Source organism: Aristolochia californica, unplaced genomic scaffold, assembly GCF_029961685.1.
Source record: "Aristolochia californica isolate CCGP_79_NKW_82.1479 unplaced genomic scaffold, dmAriCali1.0.hap1 SCAF_4, whole genome shotgun sequence".
NCBI lineage: Eukaryota > Viridiplantae > Streptophyta > Magnoliopsida > Piperales > Aristolochiaceae > Aristolochia > Aristolochia californica.
The window spans coordinates 40291319-40318932 of NW_027182103.1; the positions used below are offsets into that span (position 1 = coordinate 40291319).

The following is a 27614-nucleotide window of genomic DNA, read 5'->3' on the forward strand; positions in this document are numbered from 1 at the left end:
TTCTCGTTTTGTTTAACGTGAAGAAACCTAAGAAGTCAACTTACATCCTAATTGAGCTTTGCCCTTAATTTTCTTGCAATGTTATACAAAGATATTGATAACATCCTAGACGTTCTTTCCTTATTGATAAATCTTAGCTAAAGTTACAACGAAAAATACAATATTCTAGGAAATTGGGATTGGAATCCTAATGAGTTAGTCTGTAGGTCTTCTTAAATAACTAGAAAGGTCGATTAGTCATATTGAAGTACAACTATAGACCAATTAGTGAACTTGTCAGTAATAATAATGGATAAATATTCGGGATTTGGATTAATAGTCTCATAATAGACTCGAGTGAATTATCATAATTGACCTTACTTATAAAGGAGAGAGACAAATGATTCCTTTAAAAAAATTTAAAAAAAAAGTTAATAAAATAAATAAATAAACAAATAAAACAAACATTAAGATTTGGACCCTTGGCATATGGGGTTAAACATAATTGTGCGTCAATGTAGTAGGGAATTTGGGTCTTGCCTGGTTGTTCGGGGAAGGATTATATGGACCTTGTTAGGATACTAACAAAGTGTGGACTTCACTTGGGACGCCAAGTGGGGAATCATGACCCGTTGATTGAGGGTTGTGGACTAGCCAGTATTATGTTTATGGAGAGCTCTAGAAAAGGTTATACTTCATCTGTAGGAAGGAATAAGGATTTTTTTAGAAAAACCAATAAGGGTATGTGTGTGTGTAGAACAATCATTATATAAGGACCTTATTGGAAAATCGATATGGGTATGTGTGTGTAAGTTGAACTATTATTACACGGGAAATAAGAACATTATTGGGAGACCAATATGAGTATGTGTGTATTTGGAAATCAATAAGGTGATGTGTGTGTGAATAGAATGACTAACTACTTATCGGATGGATTATGCGCGTATTATTTAAAAATGAACTAAGAGATTAAGCATAGATAGTGGCATTTTGGGGAAAGGAGGAGCAACTTCGAAACTATTTGCAACATTCCACTCATTGAAACAACAATCTTTTGCTAATTATTTTTATATGTGTTTCAATTCGTTTAACATGAATTTTCTTCTGCCCCTGATGCCATCTAAAATTTTAGAGTAAATAGATTACCTTTTTTTAATAAAAAAAATGTATTATTAAAATTTATTAATAATATATTATTATTTGAATAAATTAATATTATTTTGACTTAATTTAAAAGTATTATCTAAAAGTACATTAATATAATATTCACATTACAATTATTTTATTTTTATAATGTTGTTATTAAAAATAAATAAAAAGGAGAAACTCCCTCGGTTGTTCCTCATGCATAAAGGTAGTTATCCTTAGGGGTGGCATCGCATAATACCGAGCCTGAACCTAACTATGTTCAAACTGGACTTGATTTAAATATTTCGAACTCGAGTTCGAACTGAGCCTAAAATTGTAATTGAATTTGAACCCAATAATTTTAATTGAGTTCAAGCCCGAGCTCCAACCTACATTTAAAACTATGCATAAAATACATATAAAATAAATTATATATAAAAATTATGCATACATTTTACATAAAATTGGACATGTCCTCTATATAATAACCCTCCATAAAATTATTTATACATTATACATAAAATTATTCATAAAAACTACATAATTATGCATAAACTTTATTCAATAGTCAAATACTAAAACACTCATTTGAAAAACAATGCTAATTTTATCCATTTGTACTCAATCAGATCATTCTAATTCAATAACTAAAAAACTAGATCTTCGAGACAGAAAAAGTTTTAAGAAAAATAGTTTTGGATAATTTAATCGCATGCCCATTTTTGTTTTTTCTTTGGAGCATGTTATGATAGTATTTATAATAAAAAAATTCGCACATGAGAATTCGCACACTACAGGACAGGGCATCGAAGGGGGAGGGGTAACAAGGATGTCAGGCAATAGTGACGCCAGAAGCGTCAAGGAGGGGAGAATGAGAGACTGAGATAGAGAAGATGGAGGGAAAAGTTACGGGAGGGGTCGCCAGTGATATGGATCGACGACAGCAAGGGAGAGGAAGAATAATAACCCCCCCTCGCGAAATCCTCATTTTCGCTCTTGATTCCCGAAAAGTCAAGAACGAAAGACGAAGAAGTCTCGAACTCGCTTAGTCTTCAAATATAAAACATAAAATATAAAATAATTGATTATTTAATCAGAAAATAGTAAAAAAATTAACTAATTTAATTAATAGTAAAAAAGTTAAATCATTGAATTGCTTAAATCGAGTAAAGATTAATTAAAAATTCAATTTTCCTTTTACATGCAGCATTGTAAGAACTACAGACAGCTAAAGAAGTACAGGAATGCTGCAGGAATGCAAATATTATTCTTAAATTTCAAAATAGATCGGTTTCCCTAATGGTAATTTTCTCAATATTTCTTAAGAAGTTCTAACATCAATTTAGTTAAGAGTGCCATAACCAAATGCTAAGAGTGGTAACTTTTCATATAAATTTCAACACTAATGCTCAAAGAGCACAATAGAAGTATAGCTAAAGATTGACAGTACTGAGAATTACATGGGAAAAGAAGTAAACAAGCTAAATGGCAACAACCTGTTAGTTCTGAAAATTTGATGAAAGGTTTGAAAGTTGTAATAGTCTCAGCAGTTTAATCACATATTATTTTATTGGAACAGATGAAGGAAGCATAATTTCACCTTCTCATACAACAACAACTGTTCATTCTCCAAGAAATGGAAGAATAATATCTATGATTTTATTGAAGAGTATCATCTCATGTTATCAAAAGTTTCAAGTTCAAACATAATAAACGACATCACCTCCAATGTAATTTCAAAGTCGAGTAAAAATGACTGTGGCACTTGACATATAAACAGTTGATGCATCTGAATTAACCTATTTGAATATTTGCAAAGTATACAATAAGCTAGTATCAAGAATAATATTGTGAGGCTACCACAAGATTGTACTCAATAATTACTTTGTCTGCATCCCAGGAGAATGCATTCATTTTTCTGACACAAGATAATTACATTTATAACTTATGATTTCAAATCTGTACAAAGATTTAAAAATACAAATATACGGAAATAACAGAAAGAGCAAGAGGAATAGGTCCACCATGTAGCTTCACCCCTAAGAACCACTTGGACCTATTGTAGTCTCACACTGATTATCCTCAGTCCTAAAAAGAGTTCTACACCAGATCGAGGTGAGGAATTTCCAGCATGTTGCAGGCTTGAGCTGGTCAGGATCGGAAACAATTCATTACTCTTTTAGTTTTAATAGACCCCAGGATGGGGTATGCAATTAGTCCTCAATATGAGAAAAGTATAACCTTCGAAATGGAAGATTAAGACATTATAGCTTAAAACATTAATTTTTAGCAAATAGATCTGTCCTTGTTATTCAGCTCTGCTTAGACAAGCCTAGATTATCTTGTTTTTTTTTTTTATGAAAGATGATTTTATTTAAAAGAGAGAACAAAGAAACAGAAGCTCAAGGGAGCAAACCCCTAACAACAAGGGATTAAAGGGAATCTCCCTGCTTAGCAAGAACATCGGCAACAAAATTAGCATATCTCGGGATGTGAGATTAAATACAATCATAAAGGGCTACAATATCCATGATCTCAATAAAGGTATCCCAATGGCACAATGGTGAGGCAAAAGAGTGAGCACACCATCCAATCACCACCTTGGAGTCCCCCTCAATGTAGATAGAGTTGCTACAATGATCTCGAAAGATGCGAAGCCCGTTGAGGAAGCCATGGAGCTCAGCCGTCGTGGAATCAACAATACCAAATGGGCAAGCAAAGGAAATGATCTGATTGCTTGTGGAGTCACGAATGACTTCACCAAAACCCTCTTAACCAAGATTACCGAGGGAAGAGCCATTCAAAATTTAACTTAAGGGCACTGGCCTACAGAGGGGACCACTCCATGATTGTTGGGGGCTTCAAGTGCACTTGTAACTGAGCAAGGCAACGCCAGTTTTCTCTAATGGAGAAACCAGATAAGGGGGAAAAAACTTTTTAGTAAGAAGCCAAGCAGACATATTCCCCACAAGAGATTCAAACTTGGCATTGAGACGCCTATGGTCGATCATTCCAAAGACCCCGCGAAATAAAAGCAATGCAAACGGAGATCATCAATTTTCCAAGGCAAGAGACAGAGAAGCCAAGGAGCATACGACTTATGGAGGAACCTACTCCACGGACATTCCAAGAGATCAGAATCACTTATGGTTCTCCTTGTAAAATTGGGTCCAAGGCCCATCCCAAAATGACTATCCATCATGGCATTCGCTGAGGAAGGAGGAGGAGACTCGATAGTAGATGAAGCAGTCAGTTGTCCCAGTCGCTGTAATAACTACTGCATTTCCTCATAGGATCTAGTGTGTGAGGAGGCGTCCTTATCTATGACTATATAGTTGGCCTAGGTAGGTTTACCAAATTTGTCCTAGCATTTCTCATAAATATGATTAGTCCTACCACAATAGACACATTTCCAATCCCCCGATCATTTCGGCCACAGCCACGGGTTGTGTAAGAGCAACCACTACCTCTATTATTACTACCATGAAACTGACCATCAAGTTTACCAATAGAAGATTGAAGGTTAAGAGCAGCTACTTCTGAGAGGGTTCCATCTGACTCATTCTTATTTACAACTGCACCTTCAGCTAGAAGAACCCTGTTAAAGGTTTGCTCAAGAGTGTTCACATCCTCATTGACCAACAACTGGGCTCTAATAGCATCATACTCATGCCCCAAATCATCCAAAAATCGGGCTACTTAAATATAATTTTTTTTTCTTACGAATGTCTTCAACATTCGTAGTAAAAAGATGGAATGTACTGATCTCTTGTAGTACTCCCCTCATCTCAGATAAATAATATGTCATTGATCTACCTCCACGCTTCAGATTAAAGAACTTCACATATAACTCATAGATCCTTGACAAATTACTTTCTTGAGACAAAATGGAAGCCAATGTAGTCCACATTACCTTAGCAGTACTGCAACTCAAAATTTGATCACTAAATTTGGATTCCATACTGTTGACCAACCAGGTCATTACTAAATTATCTTCTGCCACCCAATCTTCAGTAACAGGTACCAAGGATCATCATTTATATATTTTGTCATTATTTTGGCCTGGAAATACATCAAAACTGATCTAGACCACTTTACATAATTTGATCCATTCAACCGGATCATAGTTATCTAAGCAGACTGAGAGAATTTCACATTTGAGCTCTCAGCAGTCCTCTGGACAGCAACCCATGTGTTGGAATCAGCCATTAAATATCACCAAACACCACAATTCAATACACTAGAGCATCAATTAGCCAAAGGGAAGAGTTTTCCCAAAATTTCTATGCTTGCGTAGTCAAGTGGACCCCACACCAAATTCAATTAGGGCAATTCACCACCCAATTCATTCAATTTAGAACTAATAGTGATCAATTCCAGCAATTGAGACCATAAATCGATGAAAGAATGACCTAATTGCAAGAAACCAAGATGACGTAGGTTATATGGATGACAGTGCAAGCATAGGGTTGATGACATAGGCAAATTTGAGAAATTTCCTCAAATTGGGATCATAAAACACTTCTAAATCCCAACAATCAATCAAATAGAAGCAATAATCATTAGCCAATAGGCTAAGATAGGGAAAAAAAGGGAAAAAAGGGAATTTTTACCCTACCAATCCAGAAATCTAGGAAAAAACTTCAAGGAGATTGCTGAAAATAGAGAGAAGATCGACAAAATCGAAAGAAGCTTGCCCAAGACTTGCGTTATTGCTCTGGTACCAGTCTTGGACCCAACTTTACACGGTGTCAGAACAGGTACTCATATGTGGGCCTACACCTAAACTATCCACTTGTAGAGCTACAAAAGATGGCCTACACCTAAACTATCCACTTGTAGAGCCACAAAAGAGGGCCTACACCTAAAATTATACACTTGTAGAACCACAAAAGTGGGTCTACACCTAAAATTATCCACTTGTAGAGCCACAAAAGAGGGCCTACACCTAAAATTATCCGCTTGCAGAGAAACAAAAGAGGGCCTATACGTGAAGGGGAGTGTTAAGGAATAGTCCCACATGGATTACTGAGTACAAAGATCTTGAGTTTATTAGTTGGGAAAGAGGTTTCCTAAGTTGGCTAGTCATGTTGGGATGGGTCTTGGACCCAACTTAACACTCCTTTTAGACTCCCTTATAATTGTTATCCCCTGGTAACTAACCATTATATACCACTCCCAAGAGCCAAACCAAATTCATCATATTTTGCCATGTTTTGTCATCGTACTGATGAAGCTCAGATTGAAGTTCAGCAGCCAGCCGTTGTGATCTTTCATTTGGGGGAGGAAGGGGGAGGCATCTGGGTTTTGTGTCCTGTTGTTGGAGGGTGACTGCACTGCCAATTGACTCGCCTGATTGGTTTGCAGTAGGTGATCTCTTCTTCTTCTTTAGTATGTAGCCAATATGAGCGATGACAGAATTTCCAGACAAGGGACTACCCCCGTTGTGGATTTAAAGTTCGATAAATCCACATGGTCTAGTGGAAAGTACTGGGGGGGGGGGATGGGATTTAGTCGGCAGGTGTGGCAAAGTCTGAAGATGGATAGTATACAAGATGGTACAGGGGGGAAGAGGGTCATTTGACGAATGTTTCTGAGGTAGGACATCTGGTGTGGGATGGTAGACAGGTTCAGAGGTGCCAGGGGTTATAGGTGGCACAGTAGGGTTGTGGATAGCTTGGTTGACAGAGATGCCAGGTCTGTACACTGGGAAAGTTGTATTCGCAAAGAGACTGGGATTTTGAATTTGAAGTGGAATTTGGGAGTGAAGCGGATGAGTCTGAGGATGCCATGGTTGTACTAGGTTGGGTGAGTCGACTCAACCGAGCGATGACTCGGTTGAGCTGTGGGAGAGGAGATGTAGGGTATGGGCAACCTACCTATTGGGAAGGCATCGCTGGAGAGTCCGCAATGACTAATTCTCCGAAGACCACCATGATCCAAAAGTAATCCAGTCCCAAGACGATCTTGAAGAAAGAGGTTTCCAAACACAGAGACATTGCAGCGACAAAGACCATGGCTACATTACGCCTAGCCCTGTTGGAGGTGTCATCTACCCATTTTATCAGCTTTCCGAAGACCCGAGCAATCTGATCCAGGGTCCTCACTGACTAGAGCTCCGTCGGGAGTCTCCAAATCAAGATCCGTTGCCCACAGGGACTGTTGAGGGGCCTAGTCCGTCACCCCGACGAGCTAGTTGTGCACGGTCAAGGGGAGGAGAAGTGCAGCTTCCTTATCCGCCAAGGAAAGAAACTGAACCAGCCACCTAAGATGTCCCAAGAAGGAAGCATCAGGCCGGTAATCGAGTTGGAGTTGGTCCTTAAACCAGGAGGCGAGAGTTCCTTTGTCCCAGTAGGGGGAGAGAACTTCCACGATCACCGACGAAGCCAGAGAGCATCAGCCCACGATGAGAGCATCCGAAGGCAAGGAGACGGTGTTATTTGGTATGGTTGCTCGGACGGGGAGCTTGGGGTTGGCGAATGAAGGTGAGATCAGACCCGCTGCAGGTCCAGTCGTCGAGAAGAGAGGAAAATGCTGGTCGAAAAATTAGGGAGGCATTAAAGGTGTAGTTGCAAGGGTGGTTGGGCAGCTCAAAATGTTTTTTTAAGGAAAAGCGAGAAAAGGGTGTGTCGAAAGATGGTCCAGTTGAAAGAGAGGCCAGCTTGCTCCGAAATGTAAATTTGGGCCATGACCAAATCCCCCCTGCATTGCAAAATTTTACACTCCCTGACATCTTTGTATCTGAAGAAAGAGAGGATGAACGAGACAAGTCCAGTTTTCAACTACTGCAACTGTGGTGATGAAGCGCCATCTCCAGTTACATCGTCGAAGAGACGAAGAAAATCCTTCCCCGCTGAAATCTGAATCGAGATGAATGAGCTCTTCAATCCATTTCTGATTGTAATGCTAACAAACTCACTTCTTTTGTCCATGACCCAACCCAAGGAAAGTTTTGAGTCACCAAATGCAAGAATGACCAGAGAGTTCAGGGAATGATCCATCCTTTTGATTCTCTGTCACTGAATCTTCGTCCATCCTTCTTGACCGTCATCCAGTACCTTCCATCCACTTCCGTCGTCGTGTTGAGCTGCCTCTAAGTCACCCTTCCCGCACCCGAGAGAGTCGTTGTTCTCGCCGTCGGAGCAAAGGGGAGTCCCCTCTGGAATTTTCGAAGAAGAATGAAAGGGCCTCCATCGTCCTGCTCCCGTCTTCAACGAGGGCACCGGGTGCGAAAGCCATCGCCCGGTCCATCGTTCCACTCACCCCGCTCATCCATCTTCACCCTAGATTGGACCTCTCCTTTGTAAGCCTAGATTATCTTGTAAAAGTTAAATGTAGAGCATGCCTACTTTGGTTGGAACAAAACACCATCCACATAACTTCCCCTTGTGGATGGGACTTTTGGCTCTATGACCACAAAGGGGGAAATCTAATATGAGGTCTTAGTTGCAAGTCTCAACAGAGAATGACGTGTTATGTGTCTGTAATCACCATCTAAAAAGAAAATATTAAACTTATTCTTGAGAATTAGATGACCAAGTTTTTTTTTCCTTTTCTTGTTTCCTAGCTTTAGGAATACTTTCCACCTATTTACTTTGTAATCATCCTTAAGATGTAACAGAGTTATGACTTGGTATCCACCAGGCACAACAAGAGAAGACGTTATACTCTTTAAGCAGCTTAGTCTATAGGAGAAGCAAACCTTGCATCTCAGCAACTCAAGATTTGGAAGTGAAGCAACAAATGATGATCGAGAAGAAAGCAATCACCTGTAAGCAAAGGTTGATTAGGCAATAACATACATAGCGATTTTTTTTTAGAAATAACAAAATATACAGTATACTTAATAAAGACAATAAAAATAATAAAAAATCTCAAATACACAGAAAAAGTCATCAATGAAGATATGGCACAAACGTTTATAAACCATCTGAGGAAAAAAATAATATAAGGCACACTAGGTTAAAATCAAGAAACAAAGGGAAAGATTGCAATACCGTCATGTCCCAGGCCACGGAGGAAATTTTCAGACAACAAATTTTACTAGGAAAAGATCCACTTCATCCATGTGGAAAAACAGTGTAAAGAGAGGTGTTCCGGTAAATCAACCTGCATATACATCAGAACAATCAGAAACACTACATTGTTAAACTTTAGTTTCACGGTAAACACAGCTCTAAGCTTATAAGAAAGTTGAAACTAAGTCAGATTCAAAAATCAAGTTCTTGCTCATAGGAAACTTCAGCAGTTATCCTACTAAAGCTCTGAAGTTGATAAGAAAGACAAAAATTGAAACGAAGTCAAATGCAACAAGCAAGTTCTTGATAGGAAACTTCAATGGTCATCCAGTGATTCAAAGCCTACAATGAGTATGTCGAGAATGGTGCTTTTAGACTTTCCAAGCAGCAGATTAACTCCCTTAGACATAAGATGTTGACAGATAAACAAAAACCTTAACCAAGCTTCAAACAAGTTTCCAAAGGATTCAACATTTACAGCATCCATGATAAAGGTTATAAAGAGAAGTGGAAGTAAACAAGAATCGAAAATCACAAATGGAGTAAAAAGAAAGTAAAATAAGGGGGGAAATACTCACTCTGCTCCATGAACAAGAGTACTCATCAGTAGAAAGCGTCCAACTTCCACCTCCTGCATCTGAACTTTGGCTACCCGTAGAAATTTCCAACTCAACCAGGTAATCATCACTGTATTCATCAGGATGATGTTTCCTCCTCTTTCTCTTCCATGATTTCCCCTTTCTCTTTCTCCCAGTTTTAATTGAACCTCCATTTTCCAAATCAGACTCGCCGCCATCAAGGAAGTTATCAAGACTCACAAAGGAGTAATCACCAGACCTTTTGAACTTAATCCCATTTTCAACAAACACTGATTCCCAAGCTTCCCTAGTCTTGCATTCCTTCAACAAAATATAGTAGAGAACCCAAGAAAGAACTCCAAGCCATTTTATTGCTACCACTTTATTTGTCTTCCGACATTCTTTCATAAATGCTGGATGTGAAGCATCACTCAAAGCTGAGGTTTTTTCAAGCAAAAGTTTTTCAACCACACTCTTTTCATTCTCGTTCTCCTCATCACTCAAAATGTGGATTAATTTGCGACCATGACTGATAACTGCATTAACTAGTAGTAATTCATTAATACTTGAAAAGTCATCATATTTTAACAAAAGAATCTCCAGCCAGGAACATCCGTTGCCACATATGGTCTCACATTTCGGCCTCTTAACAAGAAACGTGCAAAGAAATTTTAAAAAAACACAAAGCTCATGCTCATCAAGAACAATAAGGAGATGCTGACAGAGCAAAGAGAACTGTTCACCCATAAGAAAGTCGTGTATGATCCCCCATACATCCTTTGCTTCCTCCTCATACATCAAGAGAACAAAATAGTCCACAAAGAATTTTGTATCTATTGAAAAAATCTCCCCATCTTCAAGTGATTGAGCAAGCTCATCTGAGGACCAGAAGTCGGGCACATATTCTAGAAAATTTTCAACTGTGCGGAGAACATCCAAATCAAGAAAGTAATGAGGCTTTGTAGCCACCATAGCAGGTGATTGCCCATGTTTCCCCTTCCATTCAAGCTCCTCCCAGCAAGTGTCCCGGTTCACAAATGCAAACTGGCATAATGCCTTGGCACCTTTCCTATGCCCAGATTTTCCCACACCGGCAAAATTGCCAAACCATTGAAGTATTCGTCCTGGGTTTCCTGCATTGGACGGAAATAAAAAAAAAAAAAGTATGGAATCTAAATGAGTCGTCAGTTATTAAGTTGTGTCACCAAATGGTTTCTAAAGAAGTTCTATTCAGCAAGCACAGCAGCAACATGATATCGTTAAAGGAGAGTGGAAAGAAGGAATCAAATTAGAGAAGTTTGTAAAGAACTTACCCTCAAAGAATTTCTCGAGTATGTAGCTTCTCTTGGCTACAGCTGGCACCGCTTTCTTGGGTCTCTTCTCAAGAATCATCTGCCAGATTTGAGCAGCTATGGCTCGCTTGGGCAGCTTGAACCTCAAAACGTCGATGAATAGCTCCGCGTGGTCCTCGGAACTCAATGATTTTATTGATGAAATGGCAGTGCAAAGCCACAGACGAGCCTCAGATCGACCATTCGAGGTAATTATCGTCCAAATTATGGGCTCCAATTTGTTTAAAAGAGATATTCTCTCTTCGGCGGCAATTGCATCTCCATCATCATCCCACTTAGTCTCGGACAGGAACAGTTGAACCATTTCTCTTGAAAGCGATAACTATGCAGTCTTCCTCGCTCAATGAATACTACTTCAATTGAAAACCCAAAAGACTAAATCATAAGCAATCAGGAAGAGAGATATTCCAACATGACCTACGAGTAAACCACAAAAACAATTGACAAAAATAAGAAATAGAAAGATGAACGCAGACTTCCGACCCCAAAAATGAGCAAGATGCATAAAGATAACAGGTTAGGCTTCCCTGGGTTGGAAGGCGCTCGTCAAGAAACCATCTTACCTGAAACCAAACAGAACTAAGGTTTCCCTCTGGAAGGTGCAAGAGTAAATGCGCCTTCTGAGCATCAATCAAACGGGTCCCTGTCGTCCTTGCCTTTTCTGCAAATTCTTTAAAAAATTTGGTGCCAGTAGAGGCTTCACTACTTCTCTTGGATCGTGAACCCGGAAGAGGCTCCATGAACTGCTAGGTTCGCGGCGCTAACCCTTCGTTCCATATTTAACAAGATATAACTACTGCTTAAAAATTGATGGGTAAGTATAAATTTCTGTGCGGTGAGGTGTCGTTGAACGGTATTTCTAATTCAAATATGTTTATTATTCAACTAGCGTATATTGTGTCCTTTCATATTAAACTTATAAACTCTTATTAAGCTAATAAGTGAAAAGAATCCAAAACGATTGCAAGCACGGTCGATTCCCTGAATTTATCCGACGTAGAAAAGCAGAAGACAAACTGAATTTGCTTAGATCTAATTCACACTCATGTCCTGAATTCAATTCAAATCTGTTTCTTTTTTAGGTGATCCAAAATAGAACCCAAAAACAAAAAATAAAAAAGTGAACCAACAATAATTCAAAACTGCTAAAACAGAAAACAGACTAGAGAGCACCATGCAGAACATATCTCTAATTACTATCTTGTAATTTAATTAACTCATTCATCATCCTCATCATCCTCGTCTCCGGCAGTAGAATTAAGAGCATTCAACCTCTCAACCAGCTTAGCCTTGCGCTCCTCGTATGTAAGCTTCCTCAAGTTGTACCTGATATAAAAGACAGGCGACAAACTCCATATCGTAAGAAAAACAACCAGCCAACCAAATTACAGTAGAAGGAGACGAAAAAAACTGAAAACAAGTTATTACCTCTTGTGCTCAGTTGGAGCAGGCTTCTCCGACTTCTTCAAAGTCGGGTCAGCACGAATGGCAGCATGGACGTTCTTATATAGGTCTTCAATGCCATCAGGGTCGATTCCTCTCTTAATGTACTCGCTAAAATGAGACTGGTACTTCTCAGGCTCATCCTCCATCAAAGTCTGCACATAAAATTCAGAATCAACAAAAGAATTACTATCATATAAAAGAAGTACGAACTAAATCTTTACAAAGGCCACAAAATTTGCCAAAAAAAAATTATTTCTACAACTTACCCTCATGTAGGCAGCAACATGGCCCCCATACAAGTATTTTCTATGGACTTCAGCATCAAGTTGTTTATCATCCTTCTTAAAGCCTGCAAACCTCTTGTCACTGTGAGGTATGTCAATTCCACCGTCCAGTGCTCCCTAAAACATGAAAGAGTTAACAGTAAATAACAGCTCCCAACATAAGAACTAGCACATGCAGAACTCCAAATGCATCAAAATACATAAACATTAAAAAGAGAGTGACAAATTCCATTAACATGTTGCTTTCCAAGAAAAAAAGTAAAAGAAACTTTAGATTACAAAGGCTATGCATAGAATAAAATCTAGAATATGCAAAAATAGCCTACGAACAGATTTCAGAAACAACACAACATTAAATACAAAACAGTGGATGCAGTATTTATGGAAACAAAGGTTCGGCTGTTATGGCAGGTAAAAATGATCAGTAGCTTAGTAACGTGTCTTGGTCATATTATTTGGAACTCCAGAAATTTTTAGCAAGTAAAACCTAAACTCAACATTAATCCCACTGATCACCAAGTAAACATACAATTAGAAAAGAAGATAAAATTATGCATTAGTCAAAAGACAGACAATATATATATATATATATATATATATATATATATATATATATATATATATATATCCTGATACCTTGAGGGCACCAAAGACACGGTTCCCAGTAGTAGTCCTCAAAAGACCTACATCGAGGAGTGCACGGAATGGCCTCCTACCCTCTGTAGGTTCAACAGAATAGTCTTCACCAGTAGCCTGGAAAAAGCAAAAAAAATTATCAGATACATGGAGAGAGTAAGACTGCAATGAATTTGGTAGACCAATTAATAAGTACCTCAACGTTGCCCTCATACTTATCATCCATCTTAAGCATTTTGAGGACACGACGAGCCACAAGAAGACCAGTGCAGTAAGCTGTTACCAAAGCAAAAAATGTAAAAATAATAACAGATGCAAAAAAGGAAAACAAGAACCACATTGAACCTTCACATGCCTGCAGCATAGTTGGTTAGCCCAACTTCAAGCCCATATCGAGGAAGCTCATGAGAATATGCAGCTGCAACCACAATATCGCCAGCAATAGTAGCAGAACTAATTTGGGCAATAATGTCTTTGTTGGTCTGTTTCCAAATAAGAAAATAGAATTGGACATAAGAATATTTCACTTTAACTTCAAAGAGAGAAGAATAAATAAATTAACAGCAAAACTAGAGAACTTACAAAACGGACAACGAAGCGGTACTTTGGGGTACTGTATTTATTTTTGTCTTGGTTGATCAGACGGATTCGTGCTCTGTAATCCGTCTTTCCCTCTGCAAATTGACAAAAAGAATATCAGAATCACATCTTTGCAAGTTCAATACTTTAGTAGCCAATATGATTACCTCTCCTTCTCTTGAATTTAACTTGAAAACGCTTGTAGTATGCCTTGGTCTTCTGAGATTTAACAAAGACCTATAATGCACAAAAAAGCATTTATTAAATTGATGAATATCACACACACTCGCCATATGGAAATGGAACAGAAGAAGAGGTTTTTCATGCAACACCAATCCAATGTGCGATGGACCAACACTAAGTAAGGCGCCCATAGATCATACGACGGACATATACGGGTCTCAAATAAAATCTAAAATACGCAGCGTCTGCTAAAAATATAGACAAAATCCAGCCATAAATTGAGTCCCTCGGGTACAAAGTCGCAGAAGTTGAAAAAACACATCAACCCCACTAACCACGAAGCAGCATCCAGCCAAAACAGAAAAAAAATGCTCCGAACATCCCACTCAGCGGCGAAAACTCACACAGTAAAAAAGAAACAAATCACTTAAGATACGAATCCTGAACGAAGACGACGAAGCTCTTACCATTTTTCCCTTTCGCGCCTCTCAGCTAGCTGTTCGCAGGGAAACTTTAGGGTTTTGAGCGAAAGGTTCCGGCTGGGTATATGTAGGAAAAACCCTAAGGAAGCCACGTCTCCGATTTAAATAGTAAGATATATTCAAATTACTAAATAATCAATTACGTGAATATTAAAAATATGAATGAAAAATACAAAAATTAAGTGAGATATAATTTTATTCGTAAAAAATAAATTAAATTTTATATTTTCCAATTAATAGGTAATTTTAAATAAATTTTTAAAAAATTAAAGATAATAACTAATTTATTTTATTTGTTCCAGTCTTTTTACAAGTCCTTAATTTAAAATATAATAAAAAATGTTGTATGAAATATAAAAATTCATTTTACATGTACTTAATTTAAAATATAATAAAAATCCTCATGTATCAAATACTAAAATTGCATTAATTATAGGAATTTTAACACTTAATTAAAATGGATTGTTTGAAAACATTTAATATGTTAGAAACATTTACATGATAAGAGTATTGAAAAGTATTTAAATATATATATATATATTAAATAAAATATTTAAAATAATAAAAATATATAAGTTAAAAAGTAAATGTTTTAGATTTTTAAAAATATAAAATAATATATAAAATTAATAATATGATGCTTTATTAATAATATTTATATATTTACCTTTGAATCAAATATAATAATAAAATATAAAAATTATAAAATAAAAATTTAACTATATTTAAAAAATATAAATAAAGACAAAATTTGGTACTATATATTTTAATTTTTAATTAAAATAATATTTATATTTTAAAATATGGGATTATAAATCCTATTTTATTATTCAAGTATTTTATTATTTTATTTCTCTATTATGCATTTATAAAATATATAATCATTAATATGTATTTTTTCCGTAGGTATCACATCAAAATAATAGTGACAAATACAAAATTCGAAACATCATATGGATAACAAGTTGTGAGATTGAAAAAAAAATTATTTACCTTTGACAACGAAAGTAAATGGGCATATGGATAAAAAATATCACCATTTACCCTTTTCTTCCCAAATCCATATTTCAATAATTTGATGTTTCGTTTATGCTTTTTTTGTCTTTTTAATATTTTTTATATAAGTCATATTATTAAAATATTTTTTAAATAAGTCATATTATTAAAATATTTTTTTATATAAGTCATATTATTAAAATACTCACTTGTCTTCAAATGTAAAATAATTAATTATTTAAATAAAAATAGTAAAAAAATACCTAATTTAATTAACTAAATTATAAAATAGTATTGAAACTTAGGTTTCCCTAATGTATAATTATGGTATAAGAGTATTAAAGGGTGAGAATAAGAAGAAAGTTGTGGAAAAAATGTTTTGGGATGAGAAGAGGAAGGTTGACGAATTTAGTAGAAAAAAATGAAGAATAGGGTTTATGGTATAGATATAAAAATACTAATATTACAAAAATACTTTCACCCTAGTAAGAGTGAATAAGAAAAATAAGATGTAAACTGATTACTTGAGTGACACACTAATTACAACATATCTTCCAACATGTTCCCTCATACTGGGAGGTAATTGTAGTGATCCCAAGTTGAACCAAATATCATAGATGTAGCAAGTTCAAAATATAAGTCGAAACTAACCTCAAAGGATTTTGATCAAACATAGTGATAATAATCATTAAAGTGGGTAATGTCTTCATTCACCAGACGACGATAAAAGACCTACAACATATCTTTTAACACTCTCCCTCAAACTAGGAGGTAATGGTAGTGATCCCAGCTTGAACCAAATATAATAGTAAGTTCCTCTATCATGGTGTCCCAACACGGCACTGACTCTCAAATGGTAAAAATAGGTGATAAAATATAAGTCGAAACCAACCTCAAAAGATTTTGACCAAATATAGTGATAATAATCACCAAAGTGGGAAATGCCTGTCATTCACAAGACGACGATAAAAGACCTAAGGGTACCAATAAAAACATTTCAAATGACTTAAAACACCCATATAAATAAAAGGACCAACCAAAACAATTCTCCAAAAAGGTTAGCCAAAGGGGTAAGTGAGAGTCAAATAAACGACAGTAGCAGAAAATCTACTAAATACTAAGAGGACAATGGGGAATCACCGAAATATAATATGTTGGGGCCACCATATGTTTTTTTTTCCTAAGACATTCAAACTCTTCATCATATGAACCAAAACCGATAACAATCGACAAATAATGAACCCAAGGCAAGCAACTGAGGAGTTATTCTTCGGTAATAATGTCTCAATCAAGGAGACATGATAGCAGATGCAGTAATGAACCAATGCCCAAATAACACACACCAAAAATGTTGTTATATAGCAATGGATAACCAAAAAATAGTGAAAATTCTCAAGAGAAACAAAGATGCATGAGATAATCTACAATAAGTTAATCCTTAATAAGGAAGATGTGCACCAAATAATAACTTGTAACTGAGTAATAAGCTGCCAATAAGTTGAACCAAGTGCTATTAATCTTTTAAAAAATAATAATTGAACTGAGTGTTGTTGGTTACAAGAGTAGCTGCAAGGTCTTCTAAAAAAAAGAGAAGAGGAGTAATAGATGTTGCTTCTACGCTTAGTGCATTAGTGATTAATTTATACACCAAACCAAGAGTTAGCCATATTAAACTAACTAATTAGCAGCCAATGACATAAGTGTTCAATTATAACTTTAAAATATTTCAGAGAGTGATAGGCTGAGCGATGCTGCTCACTTCATAAGAGAAGTACACCTAGTGCTACTCCAACATGCCGTTAATATGCTTTGAGGATTTTTCTTAACCATAGAAGAAACACACATTTTGAATTTATTCCTAGATCAAAATCTCCTTACATAGATACTTTTGTAATTTGCAGCGTTAAATCAAGTAACTATATTTTGGGGAAGTTGCCATAATTTAGGGGGAACACTTTTCTCTTTAAAAAACAAATTAAGAAAAGTTTTTTGAAAATAAGATGATCTTCTAAAGATTCTTTATAGATATTGTTAATTAACAAAAAGAAACTTTCCAAGGGTAGATCACGATATACTTTCCTCATATTGTTGATCAATAACTGCAACTAAAAAAGTGAAGCAAAATTTTTTACTTAAATTCGGATCCTCGCATGCAACAGGATACAAGCATGACCTTTGATTATTATAATATAAATATTTTCGTAAATATAGATTAAATTGACATAAGAATTTATCCTTATGACGTTTTACTTAAATATTTTTCATACAAGTATAAATTCTCTTCATAGAATATATTTATTTTGATATAAATATTCTGATAGATTTCTGACTCTGTAATTTGGTTGAACTCTTTGGCCAACAATGACCATTGACTCTTTCGAGATTGATATTTCCATCTAAAAAACTCAAATTTGGAGTTGGTTGAATATGTAAGAAAATAGACTTATAGATCTTTCTTTTGATATATAATTCTCCATATAATTTCTCGTTCTCGGTATCATAAATGGCTCGAAAGTTAAAGCGTTCTACTGTTGCATAAATTTTTTTTGTGCTTGACCTTTGTAGCTTCAAATATAAATTTTTCTTTCTAGAAAAAACTGATTTCAACAATTTTTTTTGTGTTGGAAACTAGACTCAAATATCTTTCTAACTAAATATAATTTGATATATTAAAATATGGAAAGAGAGTTAAAAATCCAATGAAAAACATGAATCAAGAATGAAGACTAAAGGAAAACAAGAAACTTTTTTTTTTTTTTTTTTTTTTCTTCCTCCCCTTATTCTCATTTTCCATCTCAGATCCTTTCCCTCTCTTATACCATGTTGAAACTTAGCATTCCATGATGTATAATCATGATAGAAGAGGATTAAGGGGCAAGAAGAAAAAGAGTTGTGGAGAGAAAATTTTCGGTGGAGAATAAGAAGAGTGACGAATTTGGAGAAAAAAGGAAGAAGAATAAGGTTATGGACTTAGTCCAAACCGTCCCCTTAAATTGTATTTTTAAATATCAAACATACACATATTACAAGAATACCCTTCACCCTAATAAGAGTGAATAAGAGACAAAAAACGCAAACTAATGACATGAGTGTCATCCTAATTATATCATATCTTCCAGCAAATTTTAAAACTTTAAATCATTGAATTGCTCAAATTGAGTAAATATTAATTTAAAATAATAATCAATTTATTTTATTTTAAAATAAATATTACAACTTATTAAAATGCTTAATTTAAAAACAAGTTTAAAATAAAAAATAATAAAAATATTTTACAATTTATTAAATTTAATTAGATTCTTATAGAACATTTCATGACATAAATATTTATATGATAAGAGAGCTAAATTGTAAACAATTTTTGTACTAATAGATAAAATAATAAAATAAACCTAAAAGTTAAACTTAGAAAATTAAATATTAAGTTAAATTTTAAAAATAAACGAAAATAAAATTTGAATGGGATATCATTTTATAAATCAATTAAATTTAATATTTATAGTTTTGCATTTATTGTAGCACTCCTTGAAATTAGAAAATGTAACTACTTAAATTAGAAAATAGTAGACCAATAAAATGTTTAGTTAAATTTAAAAATATTAAATAATTTAAGAAATTGAATTGCCCAAATAATTGATTAATAATTAAATAATGTAAGATTTACACTTTCTGCTATTTTATTTTTTAAGTATTTACATTTTCTAATTTAAGGAGTTTTACAATAAGTACAAAACTATAAATATAAATATTAATTTGATTTACTAAATTATTTCCCATTAAAATTTTATTTTCATTTGTTTTTAAAATTTACTTAATATGTAATTTTCAAAGTTTTATTTTTTTTATTTTAGTAATTTATTTTATGAAACGTTTTATAATAATCTAATTAATTTTAATAAATTATTTAATATTTTATTTATTCTTGTATAATTTTGAATTAATCATTTTACCCTTCGTAAAATTTAATAATTTTTATATATTTTACTATTTAAGATTAGGGTCATTTAATAATTTTTATATATTTTATTATTTAAATCGGAGCCGTGGATTAGGGTTTTTCCTACATATACCCGCTGAAAACCCTAAATTTTCCCTGCGAACAGCAAGAGCGGAGAGCGCCGAAGGGAAAAATGGTAAGAGCTTCGTCGTCTTCGTTTGGGGATACGATTTGCTATTTTCGCGATCTGTGAAGTTATGTGTTTTTGCAACTTCTGCGACTATGTACTCGACCGGCTCAATTTATGGCTGGATTTTGTTTACATTTTCAGCAGACCCTTCGTATTTTAGATTCTATTTGGGACCTGTATATGTCCGTCGTATGATCTATGGCCGCCTAATTTAGTGTTTCACTTTGGTTCATCGCACATTGGATTGTTGTTGCTTGAAACTGCTTCGTGATCGTAGAATATTGTTTTTTTTTTTTTTTGTTCAATTTAGGAAGAGAAGTTTTATGATTTTATACTACTATTTCTTTCTACCATCTTTCCCAGACGCGAGGAACATTGAGGTTTGTCTATTAAGCTTTCTTAGCAAAGCTCAAGAGCCTCCTTCCTTAATTTTGTGTCATACTACCAATGTCTAAATGTCAAAGTTTTGTTCGCATATTATTTTAAAGTTATTTTCTTGATTAAGTTGTATATTTTTATTTCAGCAGGGTTTTTTCATGCCAGTATTTTCCATTTTATGTCACGTTTATTTTATTTATGCTGCCGACCTTCTTCTGTTCAATTATATCTAAGTCATCTTTCACATAGCTTAGGCATTTTTATGCATTACTATAAGTTTTATTTTTCCAATATTCTGCTGCATACTATGACAACATTTAAAATTTGTTTGCGTTGGACTTATTTCCTTCAGATCCTACATATTATCAGTTTTCATTTGGTTCTCCGATTGAGCTGAATATTCCAATAGTATGTTACTCCGTTTTCTTCATTATGAGGAGTTGAGAATCAAGGATTTCTATTATTATATTAATTTTGTCAAAAGTGTAGCTATTTCTTCTTCAGTTCCATTTCCATATGGTGAGTGTGTGATATTCAATTTAATAAATGTTTTTTTGTGCATTATAGGTCTTTGTTAAATCCCAGAAGACCAAGGCATACTACAAGCGTTTTCAAGTTAAATTCAAGAGAAGGAGAGGTAATCATATTGGCTACTAAAGTATTGAACTTGCAAAGATGTGATTCTGATATTCTTTTTGTCAATTTGCAGAGGGAAAGACGGATTACAGAGCACGAATCCGTCTGATCAACCAAGACAAAAATAAATACAGTACCCCAAAGTACCGCTTCGTTGTCCGTTTTGTAAGTTCTCTAGTTTTGCTGTTAATTTATTTATTCTTCTCTCTTTGAAGTTAAAGTGAAATATTCTTATGTCCAATTCTATTTTCTTATTTGGAAACAGACCAACAAAGACATTATTGCCCAAATTAGTTCTGCTACTATTGCTGGCGATATTGTGGTTGCAGCTGCATATTCTCATGAGCTTCCTCGATATGGGCTTGAAGTTGGGCTAACCAACTATGCTGCAGGCATGTGAAGGTTCAATGTGGTTCTTGTTTTTCTTTTTTGCATCTGTTATTATTTTTATATTTTTTGCTTTGGTAACAGCTTACTGCACTGGTCTTCTTGTGGCTCGTCGTGTCCTCAAAATGCTTAAGATGGATGATAAGTATGAGGGCAACGTTGAGGTACTTATTAATTGGCCTACCAAAGTCCTTGCAGTCTTACTCTCTCCATGTATCTGATAAATTTTTTTCTTTTTCCAGGCTACTGGTGAAGACTATTCTGTTGAACCTACAGAGGGTAGGAGGCCATTCCGAGCGCTCCTAGATGTAGGTCTTTTGAGGACTACTACTGGGAACCGTGTCTTTGGTGCTCTCAAGGTATCAAGATATATATATATATATATAAATATATATATATATAAATATATATATATATATATATATATATAATTTTCTGTTTTTTTAGCTACTGCATAATTTTATCTTCTTTTCTAATTGTATTTTTTACTTGGTGATCAGTGGGATTAATGTTGAGTTTAGGTTTTACTTGCTAAAAATTTCTGGAGTTACAAATAATATGACCAAGATACGTTACTAAGCTACTGATAATTTTTACCTGACATAACAGTTGAACTCTGTTTCCTTAATTACTGTATCAACTGTTTTGTATTTAATGTTGTTTCTGAAATCTGCTGGTAGGCTATTTTTGCATATTCTAGATTTTATTCTATGCATAGCCTTTGTAATGTAAAATTTCTTTTACTTTTTTTCTTGGAAAGCAACATGTTAATGGAATTTGTCACTCTCTTTTTAGTGTTTATGTATTTTGATGCATTTGGAATTCTGTATGTGCTAGTTTTTATGTTGGGACCTGTTATTTACTGTTAACTCTTTCATGTTTTAGGGAGCACTGGACGGTGGAATTGACATACCTCATAGTGACAAGAGGTTTGCAGGCTTTAAGAAGGATGATAAACAACTTGATGCTGAAGTCCATCGAAAATACTTGTATGGGGGCCATGTTGCTGCCTACATGAGGGTAAGTTGTAGAAATAAATTTTTTTGGCAAATTTTGTGGTCTCTGTGAAGATTTAGTTCGTACTTCTTTTATATGATAGTAATTCTTTTGTTGATTCTGAATTTTATGTGCAGACTTTGATGGAGGATGAGCCCGAGAAGTACCAGTCTCATTTTAGCGAGTACATTAAGAGAGGAATCGACCCTGATGGCATTGAAGCTCTATATAAGAACGTCCATGCTGCCATTCGTGCTGACCCGACTTTGAAGAAGTCGGAGAAGCCTGCTCCAACTGAGCACAAGAGGTAATAACTTGTTTTCAGTTTTTTTCGTCTCCTTCTACTGTAATTTGGTTGGCTGGTTGTTTTTCTTACGATATGGAGTTTGTCGCCTGTCTTTTATATCAGGTACAACTTGAGGAAGCTTACATACGAGGAGCGCAAAGCTAAGCTGGTTGAGAGGTTGAATGCTCTTAATTCAACTGCCGGAGACGAGGATGATGAGGATGATGAATGAGTGAATTGAAATTACAAGATAGTATTTAGAGATATGTTCTGCATGGTGCTCTCTAGTCTGTTCTCTGTTTTAGGAGTTTTGAATTATTGTTGGTTCACTTTTTTATTTTTTGTTTTTGGGTTCTATTTTGGATCACCTAAAAAAGAAACAGATTTGAATTGAATTCAGGACAGGAGTGTGAATTAGATCTAAGAATATTCTGCGTTTCTATGTCAATGGATAAATTCAGAGAAACGTTTGAGCTTGCAATGGTTTTGGATTCTATTCTCTCTTTAGCTTGACGTATCATATTCTAAAATAATCGGTCGTTTTTGTGCACACATTTGAAAAGATAGATTTCAAACCGAAAGTGTTACAAAACCTGGATCCAGCTCGGCCCTTTGTCTGGATCAAAATATAAAAGTTTAAAAGTTTAATATGAAAGGGCAAAATATAAGCTTGACGATTAAATTAAAAGGTTGCTCTCCTGATCTCATATAGACATGTTTGAAGTAGAAAAACTGTCCATAGACACCTCACAGTAGTCGCAGCACAGAAATTTACCCCATCGATTTTTAATCATTAGTTATTTCTTGTTAAATATGGTACAAAGGATTAGCGATGCGGACCCAGCAGTTCAAGGAGCGACTTCCGAGTTGTGGATCCCAGAGAAGTAGGAAACCTCTACTGACAACTGGCACCAAATTTTTTAAAGAATTTGCAGAAAAGGCAAGGACGAATGGACCCGTTTTATTGATGCTCAGAAGGCGCTTTTACTCTTGCACCTTCCAGAGGGAAACCTTAGTTCTGTTTGGTTACAGGTACGATGGTTTCTTGACGAGCACCTTCCAACCCAGAGTAGCCTAACCTATTATCTGTATGCATCTTGCTCATTTTTAGAGTCGGAAGTCTGCGTTCATCTTTCTATTTCTTATTTTTTTGTCAATTGTTTTTGTGGTTTATTTGTAGGTCATGCGAGAATATCTCTCTTCCTGATTGCTTATGATTTAGTCTTTTGGGTTTTCAATTGAAGTAGTATTCATTGAGCGAGGAAGACTGCATAGTTATCGCTTTCAAGAGAAATGGTTCAACTGTTCCTGTCCGAGACTAAGTGGGATGATGATGGAGATGCAATTGCCGCCGAAGAGAGAATATCTCTTTTAAACAAATTGGAGCCCATAATTTGGACGATAATTACCTCGAATGGTCGATCTGAGGCTCGTCTGTGGCTTTGCACTGCCATTTCATCAATAAAATCATTGAGTTCCGAGGACCACGCGGAGCTATTCATCGACGTTTTGAGGTTCAAGCTGCCCAAGCGAGCCATAGCTGCTCAAATCTGGCAGATGATTCTTGAGAAGAGACCCAAGAAAGCGGTGCTAGCTGTAGCCAAGAGAAGCTACATACTCGAGAAATTCTTTGAGGGTAAGTTCTTTACAAACTTCTCTAATTTGATTCCTTCTTTCCACTCTCCTTTAGCGATATCATGTTGCTGCTGTGCTTGCTGAATAGAACTTCTTTAGAAACCATTTGGTGACACAACTTAATAACTGACGACTCATTTAGATTCCATACTTTTTTTTTTTTTATTTCCGTCCAATGCAGGAAACCCAGGACGAATACTTCAATGGTTTGGCAATTTTGCCGGTGTGGGAAAATCTGGGCATAGGAAAGGTGCCAAGGCATTATGCCAGTTTGCATTTGTGAACCGCGACACTTGCTGGGAGGAGCTTGAATGGAAGGGGAAACATGGGCAATCACCAGCTATGGTGGCTACAAAGCCTCATTACTTTCTTGATTTGGATGTTCTCCGCACAGTTGAAAATTTTCTGGAATATGTGCCCGACTTCTGGTCCTCAGATGAGCTTGCTCAATCACTTGAAGACGGGGAGATTTTTTCAATAGATACAAAATTCTTTGTGGACTATTTTGTTCTCTTGATGTATGAGGAGGAAGCAAAGGATGTATGGGGGATCATACACGACTTTCTTATGGGTGAACAGTTCTCTTTGCTCTGTCAGCATCTCCTTATTGTTCTTGATGAGCATGAGCTCTGTGTTTTTTTAAAATTTCTTTGTACGTTTCTTGTTAAGAGGCCGAAATGTGAGACCATATGCGGCAACGGATGTTCCTGGCTTGAGATTCTTTTGCTAAAATATGATGACTTTTCAAGTATTAATGAATTACTACTAGTTAATGCTGTTATCAGTCATGGTCGCAAATTAATCTGCTTTCTGAGTGATGAGGAGAATGAGAATGAAAAGAGTGTGGTTGAAAAACTTTTGCTTGAAAAATCCTCAGCTTTGAGTGATGCTTCACATCCAGCATTTATGAAAGAATGTCGGAAGACAAATAAAGTGGTAACAATAAAATGGCTTGGACTTCTTTCTTGGGTTCTCCACTATATTTTGTTGAAGGAATGCAAGACTAGGGAAGCTTGGGAATCAGTGTTGGTTGAAAATGGGATAAACTTCAAAAGGTCTGGTGATTACTCCTTTGTGAGTCTTGAAAACTTCCTTGATGGTGGCGAGTCTGATTTGGAAAATGGAGGTTCAATTAAAACTGGGAGAAAGAGAAAGGGGAAACCAATGAAGAGAAAGAGGAGGAAACAGCATCCTGATGAATACAGTGAAGATTGCCTTGTTGAGTTGAAAATTTCTACTGGAAGCCAAAGTTCAGATGCAGGAGGTGGAAGTTGGACGCTTTCTACTGATGAGTACTCTTGTTCATGGAGCAGAGTGAGTATTTTCCCCCTTATTTTACTTTCTTTTTGATCCATTTGTGATCTTCGATTCCTGCTTACTTCCACTTATCTTTATAACCTTTATCTTGGATGCTGTAAATGTTGAATCCTTTGGAAACTCTTTTGAAGCTTGGTAAGGTTTTTGTTTATCTGTCAACATCTTATGTCTAAGGGAGGTAATCTGCTATTTGGAAAGTCTAAAAGTACCATTCTCAACATACTCATTGTAGGCTTTGAATCACAGGATGACCATTGAAGTTTCCTATCAAGAACTTGATTTTTGCATTTGACTTCGTTTCAACTTTCGTCTTTCTTATCAACTTAGAGCTTTAATAGTATAACTGCTGAAGTTTCCTATGAGCAAGAACTTGATTTTTGCATCTGACTTAGTTTCAACTTTCTTATAAGCTTAGAGCTGTGTTTACCGTGACACTAAAGTTTAACAATGTAGTGTTTCTGATTGTTCTGATGTATATGCAGGTTGATTTACCCGAACACCTCTCTTTACACTGTTTTTCCACATGGATGAAGTGGATCTTTTCCTAGTAGAATTTGTCGTCTGAAAATTTCCTCCATGGCCTGGGACATGACGGTATTGCAATCTTTCCCTTTGTTTCTTGATTTTAACCTGTTGTGCCTTACAACAGATTTTTTATTATTTTTATTGTCTTTTTTAAGTGTACGGCTTATTTTGTTCTTTCTAAAAAAAATCTTTATGTATGTTATTGCCTAATCAACCTTTTCTTACAGGTGACTGCTTTATTTTCAATCATCATTACTTGCTTCACTTCCAGTTCTTGAATTGGTGAGATGCAAGGTTTGCTTCTCCTACAGACTAAGCTGCTTAAAGAGTTTAATGTCTTCTCTTATTGTGTCTGGTGGATACCAAGTCATAACTTTGTTGCAGTTGAAGGATGATTACAAAGTATTCAGGTGAAAAGTATTCCTAAAGCCAGGAAACATGAAAAGGGAAAAAAACTAGGGCATCTAATGCTCAAGAAGAAGTTTAATATTTTCTTTTTAGACGTTGATTACAGACACGTGACACGTCATTCTCTGTTGAGACTTGCATCCCCACTTTGTGGTCATAGAGCCAAAGGTCCAATCCACAAGGGGAAGTTATGTGGATGGTGTTTTGTTCCAAGGTAGGCATGCTCTACATTAACTTTTACAAGATAAACTAGGCTTACAAAGAAGTGGTCCAATCTCGGGTGAAGATGGACTAGCGGAACGATGGACCGGCGATGACTTTCGCACCCAATGCTCTCATCTATGATGTGAACAGTATGACGGAAGACCCAGTCATTCTCCATAAAAAATTGTAGAGGGGACTCCTATTTGCTTCGACGACGAGAACAACAACTCTCTCGGGTGCGCGAAGGGTGACCTAGCGGCATCTCAGCACGACGGCGGCGGCAGAGGAAAGATGGTACTGGATGATGATCAGGAAGGATGGACAAAGATTCAGTGACAGAGAATCAGAAGGATGGATCATTCCAGGAACTCTCTATGGATCATTCCAGGAACTTTCTGATCAATCTTGCATTTGGTGACTCGGAACTTTCCTTGGGTCAGGTCACTGACATAAGTGGTGAATTTGTTTACATTACAATCAGAAATGGATTGAAGAGCTCATTCATCTCGATTCCGATTTACCCGTTGGCAAGGAGACTGTGGTCTCATGTGCTTCATGGACCCAACACTCTATTAGAACCCTATTAGAACCCTATTAGATAGACTAGCCAAAGGTGTCTTCTGAGGGCAGATTGTCTCTGGGAGCTCACTCCCATTGTTATCTATGAGGTTTCCTCCATTATATTATGTATATTTTGCTGTTTCTACCATAATAAAAGCTTTTCACCAATTTCTGAGGGCATGAAAAAGTGCAGCAAAAGTGAATCCAGTTCCATTGCTCGTCAGACTCTCGTTCTCTACTGCATGGCTTTTGACTTTTGGCAACGACAAAAAGATGGATCCACAACCTTGTTCTGCCTCTCTCATTGCTTACGAGCATTGTACCGCTTATGTGTGAGATTACCTACAGCAGAAGAGCTGTCTCTTCTGTAGCCTCAGTTGCTACCACCAACAAACATTGGGCAATTGTATCACGAACAGTTGGAGTGTCTACCGGTTTCCTCATAAGATTTGCTCATCAGTTTCAATTGTGACTTGACTTGATTTGTTTTTGT

At 35.8% G+C, this 27614-nt stretch overlaps 4 protein-coding genes across 7 annotated transcripts; 2 read left to right on the plus strand and 2 right to left on the minus strand.

Moving 5' to 3' along the window:
• Nucleotides 1-2799: 2799 nt before the first annotated feature.
• LOC137961954 (uncharacterized) lies at nucleotides 2800-11787 on the minus strand. Of its 2 annotated transcripts, none has more exons than XM_068808611.1 (6): nucleotides 11619-11787; nucleotides 11017-11405; nucleotides 9704-10836; nucleotides 9105-9216; nucleotides 8810-8876; nucleotides 2800-3254 (listed from the first exon to the last, which is right to left on the minus strand). In XM_068808611.1, the coding sequence occupies exons 2-4, from the start codon at nucleotides 11357-11359 to the stop codon at nucleotides 9151-9153; spliced, it is 1542 nt and encodes a 513-aa protein (XP_068664712.1). In that variant the 5' UTR covers nucleotides 11360-11405; nucleotides 11619-11787; the 3' UTR covers nucleotides 2800-3254; nucleotides 8810-8876; nucleotides 9105-9150. The 2 variants fall into 2 exon arrangements, with proteins under 2 accessions (XP_068664712.1, XP_068664711.1); XM_068808610.1 differs by having other exon boundaries at nucleotides 2801-3254; nucleotides 11017-11472.
• Nucleotides 11788-12076: 289 nt separating this feature from the next.
• LOC137961955 (large ribosomal subunit protein uL18-like) lies at nucleotides 12077-14732 on the minus strand. The gene is made up of 9 exons (XM_068808612.1): nucleotides 14651-14732; nucleotides 14168-14237; nucleotides 14004-14095; nucleotides 13777-13903; nucleotides 13618-13697; nucleotides 13422-13538; nucleotides 12768-12902; nucleotides 12484-12653; nucleotides 12077-12381 (listed from the first exon to the last, which is right to left on the minus strand). Exons 1-9 carry the CDS (start codon nucleotides 14651-14653, stop codon nucleotides 12273-12275), a joined length of 903 nt encoding a protein of 300 aa, XP_068664713.1. The 5' UTR covers nucleotides 14654-14732; the 3' UTR covers nucleotides 12077-12272.
• Nucleotides 14733-19711: 4979 nt separating this feature from the next.
• Nucleotides 19712-22952, plus strand: LOC137962575 (large ribosomal subunit protein uL18-like). The gene is made up of 9 exons (XM_068809524.1): nucleotides 19712-19794; nucleotides 20734-20803; nucleotides 20876-20967; nucleotides 21068-21194; nucleotides 21274-21353; nucleotides 21432-21548; nucleotides 22075-22209; nucleotides 22323-22492; nucleotides 22595-22952. Exons 1-9 carry the CDS (start codon nucleotides 19792-19794, stop codon nucleotides 22701-22703), a joined length of 903 nt encoding a protein of 300 aa, XP_068665625.1. The 5' UTR covers nucleotides 19712-19791; the 3' UTR covers nucleotides 22704-22952.
• A 433-nt stretch (nucleotides 22953-23385) lies between these two features.
• Nucleotides 23386-27545, plus strand: LOC137962569 (uncharacterized). Of its 3 annotated transcripts, XR_011115144.1 has the most exons (6): nucleotides 23386-23559; nucleotides 23652-24107; nucleotides 24288-25420; nucleotides 25906-26017; nucleotides 26176-26242; nucleotides 26333-27545. XR_011115144.1 is itself a non-coding variant. In XM_068809516.1 (5 exons), exons 2-4 carry the CDS (start codon nucleotides 23765-23767, stop codon nucleotides 25969-25971), a joined length of 1542 nt encoding a protein of 513 aa, XP_068665617.1. In that variant the 5' UTR covers nucleotides 23386-23559; nucleotides 23652-23764; the 3' UTR covers nucleotides 25972-26017; nucleotides 26176-27545. The 3 variants fall into 3 exon arrangements, 2 of the variants coding, with proteins under 2 accessions (XP_068665617.1, XP_068665619.1); XM_068809516.1 differs by having other exon boundaries at nucleotides 26176-27545; XM_068809518.1 differs by having other exon boundaries at nucleotides 23476-23503; nucleotides 26176-27545.
• The last annotated feature ends 69 nt before the right edge of the window (nucleotides 27546-27614 follow it).